The sequence below is a fragment of the Echeneis naucrates genome, chromosome 24, assembly GCF_900963305.1.
Source record: "Echeneis naucrates chromosome 24, fEcheNa1.1, whole genome shotgun sequence".
Taxonomy (NCBI): domain Eukaryota; kingdom Metazoa; phylum Chordata; class Actinopteri; order Carangiformes; family Echeneidae; genus Echeneis; species Echeneis naucrates.
The window spans coordinates 12,933,878-12,950,594 of record NC_042534.1 but is presented as its reverse complement, the minus strand read 5'-3'; the positions used below and the strand labels follow the sequence as shown (position 1 = coordinate 12,950,594).

The 16,717-nt window shown below is 40.2% G+C and overlaps 1 protein-coding gene across 1 annotated transcript in view; it reads right to left on the bottom strand.

Annotated features, from left to right (window-relative positions):
- phip (PHIP subunit of CUL4-Ring ligase complex) overlaps positions 1-16,717 on the bottom strand; it is a 32,780-nt gene that overhangs the window by 14,081 nt on the left and 1,982 nt on the right. The window contains exons 5-23 of the mRNA XM_029496205.1: positions 14,808-14,958; positions 14,489-14,587; positions 14,024-14,184; positions 10,805-11,026; positions 9,952-10,052; positions 9,515-9,585; positions 8,951-9,051; positions 8,392-8,432; positions 7,740-7,838; positions 6,595-6,751; positions 6,177-6,311; positions 3,448-3,576; positions 3,028-3,253; positions 2,485-2,634; positions 1,278-1,461; positions 1,051-1,153; positions 689-826; positions 428-525; positions 113-320 (exon numbers count right to left, since the gene is read on the bottom strand). Coding sequence (XP_029352065.1) covers positions 113-320; positions 428-525; positions 689-826; positions 1,051-1,153; positions 1,278-1,461; positions 2,485-2,634; positions 3,028-3,253; positions 3,448-3,576; positions 6,177-6,311; positions 6,595-6,751; positions 7,740-7,838; positions 8,392-8,432; positions 8,951-9,051; positions 9,515-9,585; positions 9,952-10,052; positions 10,805-11,026; positions 14,024-14,184; positions 14,489-14,587; positions 14,808-14,958 — 2,574 coding nt within the window. The remainder of the gene's footprint in view (positions 1-112; positions 321-427; positions 526-688; positions 827-1,050; positions 1,154-1,277; positions 1,462-2,484; positions 2,635-3,027; positions 3,254-3,447; positions 3,577-6,176; positions 6,312-6,594; positions 6,752-7,739; positions 7,839-8,391; positions 8,433-8,950; positions 9,052-9,514; positions 9,586-9,951; positions 10,053-10,804; positions 11,027-14,023; positions 14,185-14,488; positions 14,588-14,807; positions 14,959-16,717) is intronic.

Here is a 16,717-nt window from a genome sequence, read left to right as displayed (position 1 = left end):
AACTAATTAATGCCAAAGATTGACATTTCTGGTCTTGTAACATCATCAAATTATCAATTGAAATATTAACTGCACTAAAAGCTGATGGGTAATAACTTTTTAAATCACAAACCTTCCTCTTCTCCTTTGGCTTCTTCTTCTTTGGTAACACACCATCTTTGTCTGGTTTGTCTTTCTTTCTTTCTTTCTTCCCATCCCTCTTCTTCTCTGCATCTTCCTCAGAGCTGCTGCTCTTCTTTTTCACTTTAACACTCTTCTTGGGTGGTTCAAGGTTGATCCCTGCGTCTGCTGTCCAGTCAGAGTAATCGCTGGAGTAGTCACTGTAAATACATGAATACACAGTGTTGTTTCATTGTTTGCAAAGTAGATGCATGTATATGTTTGAGTATGATGATATTATTAAGGTGTACAACAGACTGTATTTTACCTTGAACTGCTATGGTCATCTGGCCAAGGCTCTTTCTCCTCCTCTTCCTTCTCTTCCTCTGAGGAGTGTCCATTGATTTGGCGTACCTCCACCTCTCCCTGAAAATAAAATATCAATTAAAATAAATTAATGAAAAACATGAAAATAATGTGAATATATCTTTAAGACCTCTTTAAAAATACAATAACAGATAGGATAGATTGATTTTTATCAATCAAGTAAAAAAGTAAATCCAAAATAAGGCAATAACAATAGAGCTACCTCTGAGGTGCTGTCATCATCATCTGCAGCCTCAGCACTCTGGCGACTCGTCTCCTCCATGGCAGCCCGAGTTTGATAACCATGGTTACCCTGGCTCCTCCTCGCCTCATCAGCTACACACTCTGAAGTGGGATGAACCTGCAACAACCGAGAGCAGACTAGTAAATATGGACGATAATTAGGGACACAAGGGTAAGAAGTAGAAATAACAAAACAATAGACCAAATTAAAATGAATACAGAGTTCTTGTAAGATGTTAAGGTGTCAATAAGATGATTGAAGTAGAAAAATAATCATGTTTCTGTAATGTGCTGTGAAACAATCAAGTCTACGAGTGTGTGTGCAAATGTTAATTCACTTACCCTGCTCTCCTTGGGGAGAGAGTGGATGGTACGGCGTCTCCTTTCTGACTGATAAATATTGATTTCCTCCTCCCCCTTAGCCTCACGCCAGTTCACCTGTCTCCTGCAAAATAACACACACAGACAAACACACTTCATGCCATGCTGCTACCACTTCCAAAGAAAGAAAATCACATAACGCTCAAACCTGCAAAGTCTGATTTTATGTGTATCTGTGTGTGTTTCACCTGACAGAGGCATCCTCCAGCTCAGGGACCAGCACCCTACGACTCCATGCTACCAGGTCCCCCTCTGTGGCCATCTGGCTGCGTGGGGCGTTGCTGTGCATCTGGCGCACACCTTCGATCTGGCCACTGCGCCGCAGGCCCACATTGGGTGGGGAGTGCACCTCAGTTGGCGAACTGACTGATCCTGTGGAGAAGAGGCATCAAGAAGAGAGAAACAAAGTGATTTGAATCAGGCTGTCAACAGGTAACACATTAACATTTTACATTTTTTAACACAAACAATTGATAAAGAATTAGAAGGTTTCCACTAGACTTTAATAGCTATAAGAGCACGCCAGTGTGCCCTATGATGACCCCAAAAATTATTTTCATTATGTTTTGTCAGTAAAATTTCAAAAATAATGCAAACTATATATCACAATTTCCTGAATTTGACTTTGAGTTATTCAGGTTGCTTGTTTCAACAGACCAAAAGTTGTAAACCCAAAAATACTTGTGTTACTATCACATGAGACAAAGAAAAGCAACATATAGCTGAGAGGTTGGACCCAAAAGGAATCAATTGTTGAGGTAATTATGTTTCAGTTGTAAAACCTAATGGAATTTACAAAGGGTACAATAAAGACACTTGCAAATAAAGACAAATACAATTACTTAACATTGTGTTCACTAATGTGTGAGAATGGATCACCAGAGCCACAGGTACAATGATGACTTTGATCAACTGTATTTTCATGACTAAATGCTGACCCAGAAAGCGCATAGCCCACTCAGATATCTTCTAAAACTCTTCACGGTTCAATGAGTGTTTCATCGTGTTAGAGTTAGGGTTTCTTTTTTGTTGTTTGTTTGTTTGTTTCATTTTGCATTAATTTCCCCTGAAAAAAAGTTTGGAACTAATTGTTTTGACTATAATGAATATGTAATTCTTATAAAAGTATTGTGCAGTCTAATTGTCACATAATTAAAAGGTACAGATTTATCATGTCGGGGTTAATGTAGTATCCACAAAAAAGCTAGGGGAATTTGCAATATTTGAGTGACACTGTTTATACAGTTTCAGGATGTTGAAATGACATCATGAGCTTCCTAAAATAACATTTTCACCACTCAGCATAGCATTTGAACCACACTGAATCCACATTAAGGAGCTGACAGCACTATACTCATATCAGTCACTCGTCACCCAGCCACGACTTTGTCCTACCTCTACTGGCCCTGGAGTTTGCAGCAGCAACAGAAGCAGAGACATCATTTGCTCCCAATCTTTGGTCTTGTTCCTGCTGCAGCCTCTGAATCATCGTGTCCAAGGGACTGGGACCGTCCACCGCCTGCTCACTCACGACTTGGTTCAGGCCTGACACAGATGGGAATGGACGAGGAGAAAGAGAAGAGAAACAGAAAGGAGCGAAGAATCTGTTGTAACACCAAAGCATTTCATTAACTGCTGAATGTTTCTGTTTATATACTTGCCAAGATTATAAACTGCCTTATTAATGCTGGATTTAATTGCTGTTGCTAGCACAGTTTCAGTAAAAGCTTCTCATTAAGCACATTTGAAGAGAGATAACATTCTTGCCGAGTAATGAGCTACAAGAGCTGCATGATCAGCTTGACAAAAGCGTCTTTGATCAGCTGACAGATGAGGTCTGATGAAGCCTCTGGGCAAAGTTCTGATCCAAGGTGTAAAAGCATACAAGGATTAAGTTCATCTTTAACTGAATCCAGGGCCTGGTTTCAGCCCCTGTACCTGAGGAAGTGACGCCCATCTGTGGTATCAGCTGCTCATCCCTGCAGCCCTCCCGGCCAGGCACCAGACGCTGGTATCTGGGAGGGTGGGGGTTCCCATCCACGTCCACCAGGAAGGGAGGAGGCATGAGGTGTGGCGCCTGCTGGGTCTGCTCATCCAGTACAAAATTGTTGGCATCTCGGATCAATGGCCGATAGTCAGTATGAAAGAACATCTGGTCCGCGATCTGAAGCAGAGGTGCAGAGTAACAGGTACATTTACACTAAAGCTAATACACCTATTCTGTATGTTTTCATTGAGGACCTTCCAACATCTGGTCTGAGCACTTTGTTACTACAGATAATATTTTTTATTTGCGTTATTTTTAAATGCCAAGCGAAGTGATATGTGTAAATTTGTGAGATGGCTCTTTTGCTTTACCTTGTCGTACTTGCTGCTGGAGCCAAAGCCAAAGATGAGCAGGTGTCCATGGGAGTCTGTGGCTGCAAAGTGCTGCCCATCAGGACTACATTTGCAGTCAAATAATGCCCCATGGCCCTGGCCTTCAATCTATCCAGAGACAGATACAGATAGGCAAATAGTGCGCATTGTAAATCTTTGTATTACACTGCTCACAAGGAATTCCAGGCAACTGTAGCAGATGTATGACATACACACAGTCAATTCAAAATGTCTAATACACAAGCTCATATGCACTATTCAGTAAGCAAAAAGTCTTGTGTTAAAAGACTTTCCTAAAATACTAAATCAAAATAAAGGAACGGTTTAATAGATAGCCGTATTTGAATAGCTTTTCGTGCCAGCAGCATTTCTCAACTACAGCAACATCAACGTGAAAAAAAAATCAGATGGAAAGCAAGATGAGTCATATCCACTCTGACTAAATAGAGGACCTGTACAAGCTGAGACTAACTCCTCCATTTTTACAAGTCGACAACATTTCTACTTTCATCTTTGGTTATCTGTTCCCTAGTCACCAAAAAGACTCTTCATTTGCTAAACCTGAAATACTGAATTTTCAGCCATCTCCTGCTGAGGTACATGCAGGGAGGGCACACTTGACAGCTGATGGGCAACAGTAGCAGCAGCTGTGATGACACAGTGTTGAAAGATAAATGAACGTGTGCTATCTTCAACAGACTCTCTTAATCGCAGAAGGTGTGGTGACTACATGAAGCAGCAACTGAACTTGTCTGCCTGAAGTGGCTTGCAAGCTTTGCCAATTTAAAGAAAAAGCCCTGAATGTCTAGAAATAAACCAATCTCTTGCTTTTTTGCTGAGGATTACAGCAGAAGATTGACACCAGTCAGCACACTGTCAGAAAAATATCAGGCCACAGCCGGTAGCTCCACCTCACACAGAGAGACAGAAGACAACAGAAAACACCAAGCTTGTCTATAGTTCACTACACAAGCAACACTCAGCACTCACCCCCACTACAAAATATAGACTTTGTAATTTTTACAGCATAAAGCTGCTGGTAGGTTCAAAATCCCCCTGCTTCTCTTTTTATATGACGCTAAGCAAACTGTCTGCTGTGTTTATACACTGCAGATACTATCTGTCGTCTCAGTTATCTCTCAACAGTGAAGTTTCCCAAATGCCACCTTAAAGTTTCATACAGAAATCTGGGCCTGTTCACACACTCTGTCTATGATCAGCACCAAGATTTTGTCCGACTGACCAGCTCTCAAGAGTGACTCACTCGTTTTGAGACTGTGATTAATGCTGTCCTTGGTTACCATAGAGACACACACAGGAAATACAACAGAGGCTACAACTATTAACACACCAGATGAATATGTACAGCAGCATATGCACATGAGCATGGCAGCATGATTTCACTTGATACTGGACTTGTGCCCATGGCCAGATGAAGTGTATCAAAATGGCATGCCAAAGCCATAGTGGAGGTGAAAGATAAAGAGAGAGGAGAGAGAGAAAGTGAAAGCAAGGAGTGAGGGGAGAGACAGTTAGAGGGTGAGCGGGAAAGAATGCATGGCGAAGAATGACATTGGGAAAGGAAAGAGAAAGAATGTGTGGTTGGACAAAAGTAAATACACAAGGACTAGATCAAATGAGCAGCACAGCGGTGTAGTTAGTGCTGTTGTCCCACAATAAGAAGGTTGTGGGTTCGGTTCCCGGCCTGGGTCTTTCCTGTGTGGAGTTTGCATGTTCTCCCCATGTCTGGTTTCCTCCAGGTATTCCAGTTTCCTCCCAAACACATGCATGTCTAGGTTAACTGGTGACTCTAAATTGACTGTAGATGTGAATGCGAGCATGAGTGGTTGTTTGTCTTTGTGTGTTGGCCCTGTCCAGGGTGTACCCCACCCCTTGCCCGATGTGAGCTGGGATTTGCTCCAGCAGCCCCAAGAAACAGAAAAGGCAGTAGAAGATGGATGGATTTAATGAAAAACACGTGCTAATGTTTTTGACTACATTTAGACTGCAAGCCTTGGTGCGTAATTTGGATTTCTTTCTACATCCATTTTTTTATTGTGCTTTTCACATTATCTTTTCATACTGGCCTCCAATTTGAACTGATCCTGGCCTTGATACAACGCAAATACGCAGAAGAGCAACAAGACATCACAAGCAGCACTCTGAAGTAAACAAGAGTTTGGTAAAAACACAAAGGCCACATATGTTAGTGTTTACTATTTAATAAGGTGTAATATTTCAGTTCCTCCACTGACTACCTCTGTCTGACATGTTTGGTTTTGTTTTGTGAGTCCCACCTGCGCACAATTATGATGATTGTCGATCTAGAGTGACGTTAAAGTCACATTAAATTCCATTACGGGTCACATGGCTGTTCAGACTGAGGATGCATTTCAGAAAAGTCAGAGCCATATCCAATTTAAAACTACATATGAAAGAGACCCAAAATTTGATCTGATAAGATCAGATTTCACATAATTTGTCAATGACACTTTCATTAAACAATCAAATCTGGGTCACATGGGGAAAAGAGGTTGGAGTTGGGCTGCTTGGACTTGCTGTGTGAACATAGCCTTTGCTAATTTTCTGCATAGAGAGACATCTGTGTCAAACTAGAGGTGGGATGTATGTTATGCTTCAGTGTGCATGTAGCCAAAGACAAGGGAAAGAATAGTGACAGAGAGACAGGGAGTGGACAGGAATCTCACCATGTTGAAGTAGGAGCGGATCTTGACACCTCTGGCCAGGTCCCACACAATGCAATTTCCATCATGTCCCGCTGAGAAAAGGATTCTCGGATCAAAGGGGTGGGGCTCCAGAACGAACACCTCATCCTCATGACCCTTCATTAAACAACATGAATGTCCAGGTTAAGACAATCTTGTTGAGAGAGAGAAAAAATAATCAAGGGTGTTTTCTTGATAGAAGATTTGATCTCTGAATTAATAGGTTTAATACTGTGTCACTTGCATTCCTGTCACTCCAAGGATTTCTGAGTCAAGTGAACTGAACCTGAACTACTACTAAGTTTGTTTGAACATAAATCACAAGATATTAAATTAAGTGAAATTAAGACTTACTGTTTATGCTCAAGTATGTGTGTGAACATGTTTAATGGCTTCGTACCATCAGGACGTGGACGAGGTTTCCCGTGGTGGAGTTCCACACCTTCAGCGTCAGATTGTTCGCTGCTGTGATCACCGTGCTGTCATGCTGATCCCATGCTACCATGGTAACCTTCAGCTTGGTCACCTTGTCCTCCAGTGGAGGAGGGTTGTACTTCCTAAAGTGAAGATGTTGATCAGTTTTGTGCAGGGAAAAAGAAATAAATTAAAAAAAAAAAAAAAAAAAAAAAAAAATATATATATATATATATATATATATATATAAATAACAGTAAAAAATGAAAGACAGATTACATTCTAAAATGTTTTAAACGCCAGAAAAAAATAAGAGAACACTATTTACAGTCGGCCAATCTAACAGCTAGACCTTATGTGGCTACAGCTGAAGATAAATATTCACAGCCACAGTTGTTGCATATGTAAACTGTGAAGAACATCATATACAAAACGTTTTACTGAATCCTTAACTTGGTGTTTCCAAAACAAGTCCATGTACTTTATTGTTTCTTGTGATGTTTAAGCTTTAACACCATTATTTAAAAAAACAGGTACATATATTTACACCACACATAACCAGGTCATCTGGATTTTTTCTCATTGCTGTATATTGTTTGCATTTGTGTTCAATCAGGCAGTAAAGACTTTAAAAGCCTGTCAGCATCATCTCCATTCATTCGCTGTCATTGATGCCTGCAGTGAATCTATATTCTGCCTAGAAGCAATTGTGTAATCAATCACTGTCACACTTTGTGCCACAGGTGTCATGGAGTAGTTTTTTTTTTTTTTTTTTCTTTAACTTAATTATTTATGCTCTATACATTATGAGGCACCCCACACAACTCAGAATAAATAAATGCAGCTGTAGGTAACTGAAAGAAAATCATTTTGTTTGTGGTACAAAGGGACTCAAGTGTAAATATTGCTAAATAAATGTTTAAATAAAATAAATGGCATCTTTTCTCAGCAAGGATTCTTCATAAACAATAAGTCTGGATCTTTTTGTTGACAAAATTATTGATTTTTGTGAAATTTAGCCTTGCATTATAACCTGCAGCATCATCCCAGCCCACGGCTCTGAGTTTTAAGCACAGCAGCACTGGTTGAAAAGCCAGATTTTGACAGCTACACACACACACACACACTTACCCGGGTAATTTTGTCTGCATGTCCAGCAGAATGCTTCTCCAGCCCTGAGGCTGCAGCTGCCAGATTCGTGCTGTACCATCCCTGCTGCCGCTCACAAACCTACAACAAACACAGAATTGTGATCACATACAGTAATCGTGTCGCGACTAAACTATACATATAGCACTTGTTTTGATTTCAGCTCACTGCGGTACAGTGGTTGCTTTCATCATTCAGCATACATTAGTATGCAGTATAATTGTATGTACCCTGCCCTTCTCAGTTCCTTCCACCCCTCCCCTTTGCATAGACCATCTACCTCCCTCACTGCTGAGATTACAGCAGCCCAGGGGGGAATTACAGTTGAGCTTGTTTTTCTGCAAACTCCACACAGACACACATCATTTTACACTCAGCTAGTGCATGATTTCTGCAAGTGTATGTGTGTGTGTGTCTGTGCGTATCCCAGAGAACGTGTATTAAAACATGTATCAAATAGTAAGTAATAGCGGTGTTTCTGCTGACACTATCAAGTCACATTACTACACCCCAAGGGTACATAAAGACAAACAGCAGTGTACACACAAAAATTAAGTACTCCTGCTATCTTGCTCTCCTAAATCCAGATGCGCCTGCATACACATACACCGACACACAGCTTGTGCAAACTTACCTATCACTGCAATGTGAGAACTGGATGCTGTCGACTTTGTCCTGGTGTAGAAATATATACATGAAGTCAAGACAATACAATACATAACAAGCATTTCCTTCACCCATCTTCCAAGTAATGATAATTTCACTGTGAATTACCAACAACTCATGTTTAACACAAGTTTACATGTTTTCAAGGGCTTCCATAATATCTCAGCGTCTTCTTCTGCAGATGAAGTTTGCTAAGTTGTCACAGCTAATGATAACTCTCTCAGTAATGATAACAATGTGGAAGATTCAGCAGGTGAGGAAGAAGTGAGGTACAGATGAAAGTTTTGAAACAAGCTACAGTAAGTGAACCTTGTAGGGTCTTTCTTTTTCTTAAAATCAACTTACACATTTAAATAACAACCCACTGACTGACGTTGACACAAATCACAGTTGTTTTTACCAGCTATAAACAGAAGCAGGTACTTGTTTATGTGTGAGCAAAAGAAAAGTACTTTCTTAGAATTTTACCCTGATGTACATAAAGTTTCTTTAAAGCACATAAAAAACCCAACAGTTTTTTCACTTACTGTATGGGACTCCAGCTCAGATATCTTCTCAGGTTGGCCTGATCCAAAGTAGTACACCCTGATTATATGATCTGTGCTTCCCGTGGCAAGGAACATACCGCCTGAATACAAAGAAAAAAATATTTTTTTTGAGTTGCAACACACAAATTCCTTTAAAATCCTATTAGAAATCATTTCACTTTCATTTCATTTCATGCCTAGGGGACCATACCACCACAATACCTGTACTCCAGCATATTTAAGATTAGTCATCTAGATTTAGATTTAGATAAATAATAGAATTTTAGCGGGTTAAGCCACATTTCAATTATCAAACTGTGACGAGTGCAAACTTTGAAAACTCTTAATTTATTTAGTGTTCAAAGTGAGTGACATCTTAAAACTCTTGCAGCACACATAGCACACTTATTCCACATTTCCTGACCAGCAACCAACTCATTTAAGTGTGCCTGTCTACTCTGTCAGCTATTCAAATAATCTGAACTTATTGTGCACTTTTTTGGTTGTAGTTTGGTCTCAGGTGCTGTGGAAGTGTGCACGAAGATCAAAGCAAACTGTATCCACCTGCACTGAAGGAAGAACAGATCATCTGGACTCCAGGTCTGGAACGCTCTGTGAATTTGCTGGGCCTTTGACTGGACACACACACACAAGAGCAGAAATAGATGGTTTGAGTGTCTGGTGATAGTCTGTTTGAATATATTGTTTTGTGTGTTTTAAAGTAAGCAGAGTTCGGAAGTTTTACGAACATTGCATTACTTGGCATTTATATTGCATGTAAAGAAGAAGAAGTTTGAAATCCAAATCAAACACCTAAAGCAAATCAATGTGTAATTTAGACATATTGTCAAGATACCACGCAGGATAATAAAGCCTCACTATGTAACAAACACAGCTACAACAAGAAAATAACATTTTCAGGTTGACCCATATGTCCTGTGAAGGTGTGAACAGTGAGATTGTGCAGGTGAGACTTTGAGAACCATGTCTGCGTTTCTCACCCAAACTTGAGTGTGCGTGCATCCCACTGCCAGAAGCAGATGGTGCCGTCTGCTCCAGTGGAGGACAGGTAGCGCTTGGAACCACTACAGAGAGGAGAAAACTGCAAACACAAACCAGACCAAAGTTACAGCTAAGTAGACTGAGAGATGAACTTAAATTTCAGACACTACAGCAAAAAACAGGACAATTACCATAGTAAGCATGTAGATAGGTGAGAGATCTGATATTTGTCTTATTGTAGGCAATGAATAAGCTAAATGAATGGATTGCTTGGTCTGAAAAAACCCTCTCCTCCATCAACAGACAAAATCTACAAATATCATTAGATACATTTCTGACTGTAACAATGAGTTTGCTCACAGGACAAATGCTGACGATATACTGCACACTGAATATCAGCCAGTCATGCCAACAATCACTCATATGTTAAAGGTTACTTCTTGACCTCATCTACTTAATATAGAAAAGCGACAGTTTGACTACAGTAAAGTTTCAGCTTTTGATTATTTAAATATAGGTCAAGTGGCTCTCCACTGTGTCATTACACAGAATGCCATTGGGTGCGTGAAATTAACCAACATGTTAAATACTCCCAAAAACTATTAACTACTACCAACTAAAGAGCTAGGTACTAGCTTTGGTTTAACATGAGTTAGTTGAACTGTTCATCGAACAAGGTTGGATAAAGCTGTGATCACATTCTGTAACCAGCACAGACCCACACACAGAAACAGGCCGCCTGAGGGAAAGGTAGAAAATATTTTTATCATCTTCAGTTCCTCTTTTTGGGCAAACCAACTACACAACAAATAAATATACATTAGAAGCCAGTCAACATCACAATCCTCCTACCTGTAGTGAGGTAATGGAGGCAGCATGTCCCTCCAGGACAGCCAAAGGGGCACAAGTCTGTAAGCACCACACTCTGATGGTCTTGTCACAGGAACCAGCAGCAATCATGGTGTTCTCATAGCTGACGGCCATGTCAGAGATTTCAGCAGCGTGGCCACGCAGCGTTGCCAGCAGACGACCGTCATCTGTTCCCCAGATCTTCACCAGGCAGTCGTCTGAGCCCTGGGAAAGAAAGACACATTCGTCAACATAGCTATCAGACACAAATGGTAAAAAAATTTCAATTTGGATAGTTGGAGAAGTGGCGTGTGTGCGTCTAAAGCCCAGTTCAAGTAAGACAAATTAAACATGTCAAGTTCAAAAAGACTTTTAAGAATCCATCTGAGCTCAGTGCAGCCCGCTGACTGTCAGCGACTGGAAAACTTGGAAAAAAGAAACAGATGAGCAAGTGAGAGTCTTCGGATGCAAAAATAGAGGTGATTCATCTACAGCCTGACAAAAAGTGATAATGAGCATTTGAAAGCACTGGATTCTCAAACCATTTCCATGCTGTCATTACTTTGATTATTAACGGTAAAGGATCTAACATTGCAACTGTCATGTAACCAACTTTTTTATATTATCTATATAACTATATAATATTATAGTAACACTGAGCATTTCCTGTTTATAACATTATGAGTATGTCTTAGAACCAAAACTTTATCATATTTTTACACATAAAGAGCAGCTCAGCCTTCTGTAGCGAGGATTTGAAATTTACTTGATTAATATACAGAAATGCAGGAGAACAAAGCACATATAGGATCCACTCTTTTATTTTGCAATGTTTTCTATTGGTTGAACTACCATATGTGTGTATCTTAAAATGGATATTAAACTGATTGTGTAAATTTGGGATATAGGGACAAAGCTGATTTTTGTAACCATGTCAACTTTTACTTTCAATGGTTATTTACAGTGGCAGAATTAAATGCAAACAACATGGAAAACAAACGTACTGACTTACTATCCAGAAGTGAGATTTTTCACACCACTGTGAGACAGGCCAGCCTCCAGTGTGAGCATACCTTACTCTGGCTGAAATAAAGCCCAACCGCACTGAAGATGACAGAGCAACATCAAACTGTAGAGAAACACTAATGTGTGTTTGCTGAGGCCTAAGAAAGACCTCACAAGATGTCTCATTTTAAAGGCTGGTTTTAGCAAAAAGGCCCATTTAGTGTTAACTTAAAGAAAATAAGCAAGAAAAGAATGAGGAGCAAAAGCAACTGAATTCTTGAGGCACCTTCTTAAAAATCCTCAGTCTCGAGTGAGATTCTTGATCAAGCATTTTCAATCAAGACATGGAAACAGCCTACAGGGACTAAGCTGACAATTTCTGGCTGTGATCCAGTTTGCCAGGGGTTAAGGTGTTTGTGATTTAACATGGTGTTAGAACCATCTGTGCCTTGATTAACATCTAAAAACCAACAGGTAACCAGTAGCGAGAATCTAAAACTTGGCGCAGCGTGACTGAAAATAGAGGTGAGACTTGAGAGTGTAATGTTAAAGGAATTTGCAGACTAATTGTCAAATTTCAAGTCTTTTTGGGCTGACAGTAGAGTCAGGCCCAGATCACAACATTAGATTTGTTTACAGTTGTTTACAATACAGAAGTGTTTATTTTATGGCTGCAAACTTTTTCTAATGACGGACCATGCCATCAGTGCCATGCCATCATGGATTTTAAGAGGAAATGTGAGGTGAAAACATAAACCCACCCTCCTCCTCTGAATAAATCATAATCACTCACTTCATCACCAGTTGAGCCAAGTCTGACTGAAGCTGTTATTGTCTGTGGACTGACCAAAACATCAAGTGCTCCCTGCACAAGGACAAATTAAATCTGTGACAAGATGGACAAAAAAGTGACATGGCTAAATTTGAACCAGGGTTGAAAGGCTTGGCACAAACTTTCCCTGGTGCTATAGATGTGAAGTTATTTTAGATACTGTCACATCAACAAACAATCCATAGCCCGGTTAGTTTAATTTGTCCTTCCCAATGGGCATAATAATGCGCTCGTAACCATTTCTAAAGCTATATTAGTGAAATCAATGTGGCTGCTTGCCAATCAATTGTTTAACCAAACCTATGTGCACATGCACATTGATCACGGTGAATGTTTAGCCTAAACAAATTAATTAATTTATCAATCAAACTGCCTGAGACTGCAGCAAAGCCTGAGAGAAAAGACTGAAGAGATCCAAAAATACGAAAATATATAAATAAAAATGATCTTGCGATGAAAGGAGACAGCGAGGAGGAGAAAGAGTGAAAGAGAGAGAGAGAAGAAACGAGTTGAGAGAAAAAAGGGAGAAGGAGAGAGTAAAAATGAATTTTAATTCTGGCACTTAGCCAGCGCCTCAGAGGAAACATTTTCTCCAGTTATGATGAGAAATAGCAAGAAGAAGGAGGGGGGAAAGGAGAGAGGGAGGGAGAAAGGAACAAAGGAGGGGCAGTGCAGGATAAGGGACGGGAGAGAGGGAAAAAAAGAGAGAGGGAGAGATAACAGAAAGGAAAAGAGAGACAGAGAGCCCCCCACCCACCCCCCTCTCAGCAGACAGCCATTTTTAGAGATTTAAGAAGAGAAAGCTGAAAATGGTGTATAGCAGCAAGCAGTGTTTGACTTAAGGATCCGAACAGAAGGACTGCAACATTAAATCAACATTATCTCATTGCTCGTTCAATATTTAACACATGTGCTTTCACTTCAGCCCCAGTGCAAAATGGAAAATAAAGCTAACAAAGTACATTATGTAAGGGGCAAAGGTCAGCTTTCTCCTTTTGACAACATTATTTTCCCCTCTTAAAAAGGGATCATCAGCACCTGAAAACGGTGTGAATTTTCTCTCCTGCCAACTAATTCAGCTACAGCAGTGAGTCAGTGAGTAAAAGCATCCCACTGCTAAGGTAAACAGTAATTACCTTTTACCAGAACTGTTACAAGGAGGACAGATGCTTGGTCATCTTGGTAATCAAAAGACAGCTTGTAACAATCAATTGCTTACACAACATGCAAGAGGCGACTAAGTAAACACAGAACCAACACTACTGCACAACAATGTCAGCGAGGTCATTTTGAGTGAGCCTGAGCAAACATGGAGGCCACACACAACAAAAAACTGAAGAAACAACCGAAAAAAAAAAAAACAACAACAACAACTGCAGGTTTACCGTGAAGATGCGTCGTCCTGTCCTGTCAAAGGTGACGCAGTACACGGACGACAGGTGTCCCAGGATCCTCTTGTGCATCTTCATGTGCTGGTAGACAGCAGTGGGCACCAGCTGCCTCAGACGGTAGGAACCGTTCAGTCGACGGCCATAGCTCGTCTCCACTGGGTGTTGATACAACATGATGTACAGTGAAGCCAGTATCCAGTTAATGAGAACTCATATTTAATGGAAGAAAATGAAAATGAGCAACAAGCATATTCTTTGCACAAAATCACACTGTGATTTTGAGGGAAATCGATACTAATACTACTGTCAAATGCTGCTGGCAGAAGAGACCTTGACGAGCAAAGACAGAGTATAGTATGTAAGATCTGACTCATTGACAGAGGATGAAAGGAGCAGTGAGGAAAGTGGTTCAATCATATATTTCTTCTTTTGTGGAATTCAAAGGTTTTCGTTCCATACCAATATTAGGTGGGCTCCCATAGATGATTGGCGGCTCTGGGGGTCGTCCACAGTGCAGTGCAGCCAGTGCTGAGCCCTTCCACACGACATGTTTGCAACCTGGAGAAAGAAAAAACATGATGACCTTTAATACACATTCAACACAAGTATTATACAGATTCTAAAGCTTGGCCGATGAGACATTCATTCTTTCCATAGCACATGAAACAGTTCATTTGCATGGGGCCTCTTAGTCAACACAATATTTGCCTGAGAGGGCATGTTTGAATGTGTGTACATTAAAGCGGCTCATGTGCACGTGCACTGTGCATCCACTCACTCTTGCTGGTCCGGAGGAGATTCTGCCTGCCGGCCCCCAGCAGGCTGGTGAGACCAGGCACACTGGCAGGGACCTCCCTCTCCAGCAGCGGACAAACTCTGGAGCAGACCTGCAGCAGATGGTCTGGACTGATGTGCCGGTAGAGCTTCACCTGAGCACACACACACAAATCTCAGTTTGGAAATAGCCTGATAAAGGACAAAAGTATGTAAAAAAGAAATGCATTCAAATTTTTCACCAAAACTAATACATCAAAAACATTGATTAAGCAAACAATTACTTTTTTGTTGCTCAGAAAAGAAAGCTCCCGGTAAGAACTAACATGGTGCCACCTTCCTACACCTAATATCAAAATCTCTTGGACACTTGGGGAGATAAAAAAAACATCTTCAGTGGGTGTTAATTAAAAATAAAGCTCTGGCTGAGAAGTAAAAACAGAATATTTAAGCATTAACTGCTGTCTGTGAGAAAAAAAATGTCTTTCATTCTTCTTCATTCCATTTAGTTTTCATTTTTTTACCAAAAACTATATATTTTTCCCCACAATGTGGAAAAGTAAAAAACAAGGTCACTCCCTAAAACATTTTTTTGCTTTGATGATGGTTTCTGAATTCAATTGGAAAATTACCCTTTTGATAACAAAATGATCACTTGTCTCCTATTGGCAACACATAAGATGATTACAGATCATTTGAATGATCTGTAATCATTTTTAAATGATTGCACATTTTTAACTGATGAATGAAACGGATCAAACAACAGCTACAACAGAATAAATGTTTCGAAATCATTTATTCTGTTTGCTGTTTAAATGGACATGGATGCAGTTTAATACAGTGCAGTGCTGCAGCTGCAGCAGCAGCAGCAGCAGCAGCAGAAGAACAGGGGGGCGTGGCAGGCAACATAAGCATCAAGCAGACTGAAAGCCACACGGTTATAAACACAGTGAGTCTCTGATTCCACTGACACATGGAGACACTCCTGCATGGCCTACTTCTGAAGACACATGCACGCCTCAATGTCTGGAAGAGCAGCTCCAGAGAACAGGATGAGAGATAAACATGCAGCATCCAGCACTCTGTTTATATCAGGATACAGGATTATTTCAAATATATTCATTTAAATCAGACATGCAGTAATCAGCTTTGTTTCAGACACATCTGATTTAAATATCCAAACTGGGTCAAATAATGCCTAAAATGAAACAATTACTCTCTCTCACACACACACATTTTTTCCATTCCTTTATCTGCGCACTGACACAAACACTTATTCTCTCTACGAAACACACACACACAATTAATGACCCCTTAATTGCTTTCAACATCCTTGCTGCTTCAGAGACGTGATCTGTGTTTCTGAGCACATATCAGCTCACAAGCCTCTCTCAGGTACACAGTCACAATGAGCACACACAGAGACACCCACACACACGTACACATCATTGGAGTGATGTGTAATAACAATTTGCTCCATTTTACTTGCTTCTGAAGGGTAACGGATAAAACTCCCCAAGCCACAACAGCACCACCAGAGAGCACATGGTCCTACACACACACAGACACACACATGGGCGCGCGCGTCTGTAGGGCTCCTTCAGTGTGGCTGTCACCTTCCTTACATTTCAACACGCTATAAAAGAAAATACAATATATATATCTATCTATATATATATAGATATATACCTGACACATTATTGTATGTAAGGTTGATCTAAAACCTTATAAAGCACCGCCCTGTTAAAAGTTCATATATTGAAAAAAAATACAATTAATAAATTCATGTAAATATATTTACCATCATAATGGATGGTAGGTTTTCGTTTCGATCATAAAACGGCGATATATTCGGATGTGTATTGTGTTTCTGATCGATTTCATATGCAAAACTAAAATGATACATCTAATTAA